General features: G+C 30.5%; 2 protein-coding genes across 2 annotated transcripts; one reads left to right on the forward strand and one right to left on the reverse strand.

Moving 5' to 3' along the window:
• The first annotated feature begins 2,543 nt into the window (after positions 1 to 2,543).
• Positions 2,544 to 3,617, forward strand: LOC119663935 (ATP-dependent DNA helicase PIF1-like). Its single transcript, XM_038073522.1, has 2 exons — positions 2,544 to 3,267; positions 3,433 to 3,617. The coding sequence occupies exons 1-2, from the start codon at positions 2,544 to 2,546 to the stop codon at positions 3,615 to 3,617; spliced, it is 909 nt and encodes a 302-aa protein (XP_037929450.1).
• A 1,278-nt stretch (positions 3,618 to 4,895) lies between these two features.
• LOC119663936 (40S ribosomal protein S7-like) lies at positions 4,896 to 8,165 on the reverse strand (the record flags this gene model as incomplete). The annotated part of the gene is made up of 4 exons (XM_038073523.1): positions 8,156 to 8,165; positions 7,780 to 7,944; positions 7,561 to 7,724; positions 4,896 to 5,034 (listed from the first exon to the last, which is right to left on the reverse strand). Coding segments are annotated over exons 2-4 (468 nt in total), but the record flags the coding sequence as incomplete, so codon positions are not given.
• Positions 8,166 to 10,096: the final 1,931 nt, after the last annotated feature.

A 10,096-nucleotide genomic window follows, 5' to 3' on the forward strand; every position in this document is an offset into this window, starting at 1 on the left:
ACTTCTTAAAACATAAATATATATAATTTTACATTTTAGTGTTAATTATGATATATGACATATTTTGACTTATATCATTTATACAAAAGTAAAACTAAAAGTTCTACGTTAATTATTTAGAATTAACCACAATTAATTTTTAATTAAATTTAATGAATTCCGACAAAATTTGCTTATTTCTGTGAATAAGAACATTCATTCATCTATTCTTTAAAATCTAGATATTTACTGATATTACAAATTATTATCGATGCATTTATAAATAATTGAAGTAAAACTAATAAACTTTTATTGTCACTAAAATCGGCGCAATCAATTCTATAATTCAATATATCTGTAGTTATTTTACGTTTTGAACTTTTCTGTTGTATATAAATATTAAAAACGGCAAAAAAGTCTGAAGTAAAAATTGAATAAAAATACTTTGTAGGCGTTTCTGCATATAAAGCAAACATTAAACCAAGATAAACTTTGCAATTGTCTGTTTCAGACAATCTGTGATTTAAAAACTCCTACAGGTCAAACGAAGACATCAATTACTTCGGCGCAAGGCAAAGGATATACGTTAAAGAAGTACCCACTACAAAAGCAAAATCTGAATAAAAAAAATTATGCATTACATGCATATTGATGCACTGCATCAAGTAACCTCTCAATTTATGTGCTTATGCCATTTAAACACATAAAGCGAACTATCCGAAATAATTTCAAAATAAAAAAGAAACAAATATGTCGATACTCATAGCAGTCGCACATGCTCCTTCCTCGTCATCATCCATTGAGGCGCTTATGCACTTCATGCGTTGATTGTTTTATTATGATGATGTTAAATTACAATAATCCAGCAGTTGAATCGTAATCGCATTTGTGTGGGTTGTCGTCATCATAGCCATCTGTGCCTTTGGTAACTGCAACTGCTCCGGCAGCATAAGGAAAGCAGCAATCTCATTGCTATGCTGTTCCATGTTTGCTGTAGCAATTCAACAAAAGAAATTTTAAGATTTCTATATAACTTATTTTTTTAGTACATAACACATGCATATTTTTTTGTCATTATCTACTAAAGATACGGTTACGCTATGGAAGATATCTCTTTAGATATGATACTCTTATAATTTTAATATCGAATTCGTTAAAGTTCATAATTTTTCTTTTTAATAATAATATTTTGTGATATTAAAAAGTAAAATCTGAATTACAAACAAATTGCAATCACTTACTTATTATATTTGTTTTTTTTTATTTATATAGTTTTTCGGCGTAACATAGGCTATTAAAACATTCGATATTAGTTATAATTTTAATTAAAATAATAAATTTAATAATTTCCGTTTCAAACTGTCCGACAGTTTGTGTGTGTGGGTGAATGATACTGATTTTTTTTTTATTTTTTTCAAATAAAAAAAATTTATTACATTAGCATAGATTTCAATATATTTGAAAAATTAAACTGGATATATATACATTTGCTTAATAATTAGAATAGAGGAAAAAGGTATTTTTCTTATTAATTGTAGCTGTGCTTAAAGCAAAAATGCCAAGATTTAAGAATTGAATAAACAACAAAATATTTTTGGGCAATACGCAAGAACTTTACTTTATTCGGAAGTTCCAACATATTTCACATGGAACAAAACTTTAAAAAAGTGGCAGCCACGTAAACGAGGTGTTGCAGTCAATGGTTATCCAGGATTATTTTCAGCAAACACACTGGGTCGTTTATATACTGTTCATCCAAAACAACGAGTGTTTTTTTTTAAGACTGCTTTTAATAAATGTACGCGGTCCAACATCGTATGAGTATTTGAGAACTGTCAATGGTCAGCTATACAATACATCTCATGATGCATGTAGAGAATTGCAATTGCTGGAAAGCGATAATCATTGAGACATTACGCTCCGGCATGCAGTATTAAGTTCTTTTCCACATCAAATTCGTCAATTATTCGCCATATTGTTGACAACATGTTTTCTAAATAATCCCAAAGAATTGTGGGAAAAATATAAATGCTCAATGAGTGAAGATATACTACATAGACATAGAACAACAAATCATGACTTAAATATTCAATTCAATCGTGAAATTTATAACGAAGCTTTGATTATGATCGAAGACTTATGTTTACTTATATCAAATCAACCACTTAAATTATTAGGATTGTATTCGCCAAATCGTTTGGCAACTGATATGCAGCGCGAACTTCAGTATAGCTCTGAAGATTTGGTTGAATTTGTTACATGAAGCGAACAAATGTTTACACACCAACAAAAGCTCATTTATGATCGGGTTTCGAACGCAATTGCGGCAAAAGAAGGCGGCTTTTTTTTTCTTGGATGCACCAGGTGGAACTGGAAAAACTTTCTTAATTTTAGTCATTCTTGCAAAGGTTAGGATGCAAGGTAATATCGCTTTAGCACTTGCATCATCTGGAACCGCTGCGACATTGTTAGATGGTGGTAGAACAGTCCATTCGGCACTAAAGTTGCCACTAAACATACATTCATGTGAAAATGCACTATGCAATATAAAAAAACATTCCAATATGGCTAAAGTACTTCAAAAATGTCACATCATTGTTTGGGATGAATGCACAATGGCACATAAGTATTCATTGGAAGCATTAAATCGAACACTTAAAGATTTAAATGCCAACGATAGACTTTTTGGAGGCGCTTTAATTTTATTGGCAGGTGATTTTAGACAAACATTGCCAGTTATTCCACGTTCAACCTATGCTGATGAAGTCAATGCTTGCCTCAAATCATCTATTTTGTGGCGAAATGTCCATATATTGCGACTTACCGAAATCATGCGTGTTGGACTACAGAGGGATTTAGCTGCAGAACTATTTGCCAAACAATTGATGGATATTGGTAATGGAAACGTAAGTCTTCATGAAAATACGCACTTTATTAAATTGCCAGAAAATTTTTGTAAAATTGTTAATTCGAAAGAGGAATTAATAGAAAGCGTATTTCCTCACATATATCAAAATTATCAGAACCATCAGTGGCTTCAAAGTAGAGCGATTCTGGCTGCCAAGAACTTAGATGTCGATGAAATCAATTCCAAAATTCAAGCTATGCTACCTGGTAATTTAATTTCGTTAAAATCCATCGACACAGTGGTAGATGAAAACGAGATTGTGAATTATCCCACTGAGTTCTTAAATTCGCTTGATTTGCCAGAACTACCACCACACAATTTAGTTTTAAAAGTTGGTTCACCAATCATTTTATTACACAATCTAAACCCACCAAAATTATGTAATGGAACAAGATTAGTAATTAAAGGAATTATGGGGAATTTAATTGAATCAACAATATTAAGTGGAAAATTCAGAGGAGAAAATATATTGCTTCCACGCATACCAATTATACCAACCGATGTTCCAATTCAATTCAAACGATTGCAATTTCCAATTCGTTTAGCATTTGCGATGACAATTAATAAATCTCAATGTCAAACATTAAAAGTATGTGGACTGAATTTGGAAAATACATGTTTTTCGCATGGGCAACTATATGTTGCATGTTCCCGTGTTGGAAAACCTTTTGATCTATATATATACGATCAAAATGGCTTAACAAAAAATATTGTTCATGATTTATTTTAAGATAACATGTTATCTAAACGTGTAATCTAACGAGCCAATAAATAAAATATTAAATAGGTCTGAACTATGGACCTGAAAATCATATTATATATATTTAGAATTAAATCAAGAACGCAAGAAACTATTAAATTCAAATTCATGCAAAATTGTTATATTATTCTGTTTAATGAATTATTATTATTTAGACATATTGAATTAATTGCTGCAAGTTAATTGCTAGACTCATTAAATTTGATGAATGTTACCAATATATGAATGAGCTACAATTCAGTTTGAGCAATGAAGCGTAAAACGAAACATTGGACCACTAATTTTAAACAGCAAAAAACACAAGCGCAAAAAAAGATTTAATGAAATAAGTGTTATTTAACACTTACTTTGTGCTCAATGGTCGTTTGTAGATTCTTATCCAAATGCACCTTTATATATAATTTGGGTGCCATCCAATTTGGCACGAATACGTTTGCCTACGATCTCTGCTGAAAACACTAAATCTTCTAAAATAAAATACACAGCAGTTAAACTACGCGAACGGATTATTGCACCGTCTTGTTTTTACGAAAACTTTGTAGTTACTCGTTCACTATCTAAGTCTTTACGGTGCTGATATAACTCTTCCTCTTCAAGTGGTCCTTGCAAACCCTTATGAAATATATTTCTCATCCACCAGAAACTCCATCTCGAAAATATATTAGCGGTTGAGTAGGGATTCTTTGGGCGTTCAATTTTTCTTCTAGTCCGATTGATGTTAAATTTCTTTATTTACAGTTACGTTTGATTATGATAAACCAAAAATGTAGTAATAAATTCGAAGTTCAAGAAATGAAGATAACCGACACGAGCACCACTCAATATGGTAAATGCAACAAAAATTTTTTAAATCGTGAATAACAGTAAATAGCAATGCAAAAAATTTACAACACTTTTTCAATGTTACAACAAAACTTTATAGACAATGTACGGTAATTACGCGTACTCGTTCTCGTATTCGTACAACAGAAATTATTTTCAAATAATTCCTTATCCTTATGCAAATCATGCAAAATTGTTATATTATTCTGTTTAATGAATTATTATTATTTAGACATATTGAATTAATTGCTGCAAGTTAATTGCTAGACTCATTAAATTTGATGAATGTTACCAATATATGAATGAGCTACAATTCAGTTTGAGCAATGAAGCGTAAACGAAACATTGGACCACTAATTTTAAACAGCAAAAAACACAAGTGCAAAAAAAGATTTAATGAAATAAGTGTTATTTAACACTTACTTTGTGCTCAATGGTCGTTTGTAGATTCTTATCCAAATGCACCTTTATAATTTGGGTGCCATCCAATTTGGCACGAATACGTTTGCCTACGATCTCTGCTGGAAACACTAAATCTTCTAAAATAAAATACACAGCAGTTAAACTACGCGAACGGATTATTGCACCGTCTTGTTTTTACGAAAACTTTGTAGTTACTCGTTCACTATCTAAGTCTTTACGGTGCTGATATAACTCTTCCTCTTCAAGTGGTCCTTGCAAACCCTTATGAAATATTTTTCTCATCCACCAGAAACTCCATCTCGAAAATATATTACCGGTTGAGTAGGGATTCTTTGGGCGTTCAATTTTTCTTCTAGTCCGATTCATGTTAAATTTCTTTATTTACAGTTACGTTTGGTTATGATAAACCAAAAATGTAGTAATAAATTCGAAGTTCAAGAAATGAAGATAACCGACACGAGCACCACTCAATATGGTGAATGCAACAAAAATTTTTTAAATCGTGAATAACAGTAAATAGCAATGCAAAAAATTTACAATATTTTTTCAATGTTACAACAAAACTTTATAGACAATGTACGGTAATTATGCGTACTCGTTCTCGTATTCGTACAACAGAAATTATTTTCAAATAATTCCTTATCCTTATGCAAATCATGCAAAATTGTTATATTATTCTGTTTAATGAATTATTATTATTAAGACATATTGAATTAATTGCTGCAAGTTAATTGCTACACTCATTAAATTTGATGAATGTTACCAATATATGAATAAGCTACAATTCAGTTTGAGCAATGAAGCGTAAACGAAACATTGGACCACTAATTTTAAACAGCAAAAAACACAAGCGCAAAAAAAGATTTAATGAAATAAGTGTTATTTAACACTTACTTTGTGCTCAATGGTCGTTTGTAGATTCTTATCCAAATGCACCTTTATATATAATTTGGGTGCCATCCAATTTGGCACGAATACGTTTGCCTACGATCTCTGCTGGAAACACTAAATCTTCTAAAATAAAATACACAGCAGTTAAACTACGCGAACGGATTATTGCACCGTCTTGTTTTTACGAAAACTTTGTAGTTACTCGTTCACTATCTAAGTCTTTACGGTGCTGATATAACTCTTCCTCTTCAAGTGGTCCTTGCAAACCCTTATGAAATATTTTTCTCATCCACCAGAAACTCCATCTCGAAAATATATTAGCGGTTGAGTAGGGATTCTTTGGGCGTTCAATTTTTCTTCTAGTCCGATTCATGTTAAATTTCTTTATTTACAGTTACGTTTGATTATGATAAACCAAAAATGTAGTAATAAATTCGAAGTTCAAGAAATGAAGATAACCGACACGAGCACCACTCAATATGGTAAATGCAACAAAAATTTTTTAAATCGTGAATAACAGTAAATAGCAATGCAAAAAATTTACAATATTTTTTCAATGTTACAACAAAACTTTATAGACAATGTACGGTAATTATGCGTACTCGTTCTCGTATTCGTACAACAGAAATTATTTTCAAATAATTCCTTATCCTTATGCAAATCATGCAAAATTGTTATATTATTCTGTTTAATGAATTATTATTATTTAGACATATTGAATTAATTGCTGCAAGTTAATTGCTACACTCATTAAATTTGATGAATGTTACCAATATATGAATAAGCTACAATTCAGTTTGAGCAATGAAGCGTAAACGAAACATTGGACCACTAATTTTAAACAGCAAAAAACACAAGCGCAAAAAAAGATTTAATGAAATAAGTGTTATTTAACACTTACTTTGTGCTCAATGGTCGTTTGTAGATTCTTATCCAAATGCACCTTTATATATAATTTGGGTGCCATCCAATTTGGCACGAATACGTTTGCCTACGATCTCTGCTGGAAACACTAAATCTTCTAAAATAAAATACACAGCAGTTAAACTACGCGAACGGATTATTGCACCGTCTTGTTTTTACGAAAACTTTGTAGTTACTCGTTCACTATCTAAGTCTTTACGGTGCTGATATAACTCTTCCTCTTCAAGTGGTCCTTGCAAACCCTTATGAAATATTTTTCTCATCCACCAGAAACTCCATCTCGAAAATATATTAGCGGTTGAGTAGGGATTCTTTGGGCGTTCAATTTTTCTTCTAGTCCGATTCATGTTAAATTTCTTTATTTACAGTTACGTTTGATTATGATAACCAAAAATGTAGTAATAAATTCGAAGTTCAAGAAATGAAGATAACCGACACGAGCACCATCAATATGGTAAATGCAACAAAAATTTTTTAAATGTGAATAACAGTAAATAATGCATGCAAAATTTACAACACTTTTTCAATGTTACAACAAAACTTTATAGACAATGTACGGTAATTACGCGTTCTCGTATTCGTACAACAGAAATTATTTTCAAATAATTCCTTATGCAAATCATGCAAAATTGTTATATTATTCTGTTTAATGAATTATTATTATTTAGACATATTGAATTAATTGCTGCAAATTAATTGCTACACTCATTAAATTTGATGAATGTTACCAATATATGAATGAGCTACAATTCAGTTTGAGCAATGAAGCGTAAAACGAAACATTGGACCACTAATTTTAAACAGCAAAAAACACAAGTGCAAAATAAGATTTAATGAAATAAATAACACTTACTTTGTGCTCAATGGTCGTTTGCGGGTTGGTTTTGGCAAAATCTTGCGTTCTCCTATCACTACAACATGCTTTCCAGAGAACTTTTTTTCAAGTTCACGCACCAAAATAATTTGTATCTTTTGAAAAGTTTTTTGTTGTGGAATTGGTACATAAATTATAACAGCCTACAACAACAAAATAACAATATTAATGAAACTAAGTTTTAAAAAATGTGCATACCTTTTTAGTACCGAATTCAATTTCAAGGGCTCGAGTTATGTGCAAATCTCTCAAATAAGGTTTTAAGTCGCTATTTGCTTCAAGTTCCGAAAGTGCTTGAGCAATCGACTTTTCGAAATCATCTGGCTCTATACCGCCTGGTTTCACTATTTTCGAACCAATCATCTGCAAAATAATTTGTATAAACAATAAATTAAGAAACAATAAAACGATTTCCTTTCATCGCTATAGAATTAAAAACATCAACACAATCTGAAAGCATCCTCGCAATTAAATGTTAATTTATTCCAAAAATAAAGTCAACTTCTTAACGTTTATTACCACAAATTTTTATTTCTTAAAGTGAGTTTAAACGTTCAGATTGGTTTTTTTTTACCCTATTGCAAAATTAGCCCATCCTTGGTCAAAAGTTTTGACAGAAAGGAAGTACATTTTTGCCACTGAACAATAAATTAACACAACACAAGTGCAAAATAAGATTTAATGAAATAAATAACACTTACTTTGTGCTCAATGGTCGTTTGTTGGTTCTTATCCAAATGCACCTTTATCAATTGGGTGCCATCCAATTTGACACGAATACGTTTGCCTACAAACACTAAATCTTCTAAAATAGCTTCATACACAGCATCATACACCAACAAATTGAATGGCTCGAAGTGTAACATTAAATCGCCTCAAAAGTTGACGTGTATAAGAGTAATTAAGGAAAAATTATAGAAAAATGTTTAACAAAATGGAAACTGCCTTGAAGGCAAATATTGCAAAAAATCACAAAAATTCAAACAAATATTGCTAAATTAAATTTTTATTTACAATACTATCGCTATTGTTATGTCAAGAAATGTTTAGCAAAAATATGAAACCATAGTAAAACAAACAACAATTTCCACACAACTTATATATTACAAAAACATATTCAGAAAATACACTTACAAAAATTATTTTATATAAAAAAAATATTTTTCTATTTTCTGTTAAAAGTAAAGAAAATGTGTTGGAAACACAGCATTTTCGCTAACCACTTTTCACACGAACTGATTATTACCGCGTCTTATTTGCACGAACCGCCGACACAGACTAATTCTCATTTCACAAGCGTCATCGCATTTAATCTCTCTAAGAATACAGCAAAATTATTCTCTTTAATTATTGTTATATTTGTAGCATGCCCTTATTGCCTTTGTGTTACTTGCGTACTTATGTATTTGCTCCTCTCTATTGTAGTGTTTTGGAATTTTGTTTACCACATATCCGCAGTTGATGGTGTTAGTATTTAATATGGAGTATGCAGGGTTTTTTTAGTTTTATTATAAGATAATAATCAAAACATGATTTGAAATGCACAGGGTCATTCACTAAAAGAGATGGAAATTTTTTAATATTATATATTTATTGTTTCTTTTATATGTTTATTAGGGGTGTTCAGGCAACTGATTAGTTGCTTAGTTGATTTAAAAACTTCATATAAAAAAATTTTAGCATTTTGATGTTAATCAGTTGCTTGAACGACCCAAAATGCGTGATCTGATTAGTTTGTTGTGTGTAAATGGCTTGGCAGCACTCGCATCAACAGCAAAAGCGAAATTTCTATACAAAAGTTCATTTTAAGTTATTATTACTGCACTTGGTACTGGCAGCACCATTAATCAAATTTGTACTAATATGAGAATCACCGATATAGTTGATTCTCTGCTTAGTTTCAATTTTGTGTGCAAATTTTTGTTGTAATCAACTATCAAGCAACTAATCAGTTGCCTGAATACCCCTAATGTGTTTTTAAATTATTATTGAATATATTATATTTTTATTGTATGTTTCATATGTTTTATGTGTTTTTATATTAATATTATATATATTAAATTTTTATTGTATATTTTATATGTTTATTGTGTTGTTATATTATTATTGAATATATAATAAATATATCATGCTTTCGGTGATGATAACGGGTAAATGGTGTACTGTAGAAATTAACTTCTTAAGCAAAAAATTTACGCATTAATAAAATAAAACCTTTGCATTTATTTTAATGCATAACCCTGTAAATTTCTAATCAATTTGCCTTTGATTACCAACACAATAGGTTTTGTACAAAATTTTAAAGAAAACATAACATATGTATACCATATTAATGGGCACACAAGTACACATACACAGTTATTAGTATGCCTACGAATGGAATCATAGGGAAAAAAAACCTAATGTGATGAGCAGACGGAGAAACGGCACCAACCCATCTTCTCTTCTTCATTCTTATTGCACACTCCAAAAGATTTTGTGTTAAAGAGTATGTGAGGCAATATTTCTGAACATG

The sequence above is a fragment of the Teleopsis dalmanni genome, unplaced genomic scaffold (genome assembly GCF_002237135.1).
Source record: "Teleopsis dalmanni isolate 2A unplaced genomic scaffold, ASM223713v2 unscaffolded_contig_1133, whole genome shotgun sequence".
Lineage (NCBI taxonomy): Eukaryota > Metazoa > Arthropoda > Insecta > Diptera > Diopsidae > Teleopsis > Teleopsis dalmanni.

What these genes read in the sequence shown, in the direction of transcription:
- LOC119663935 (XM_038073522.1), top strand. Translation starts at nt 2,544, where the DNA reads ATGGCTAAAGTACTTCAAAAATGTCACATCATTGTTTGGGATGAATGC. An exon ending in TCTAAACCCACCAAAATTAT is followed by an intron (nt 3,268 to 3,432) that starts GTAATGGAACAA and finishes CAATTCGTTTAG; the next exon opens with CATTTGCGATGACAATTAAT.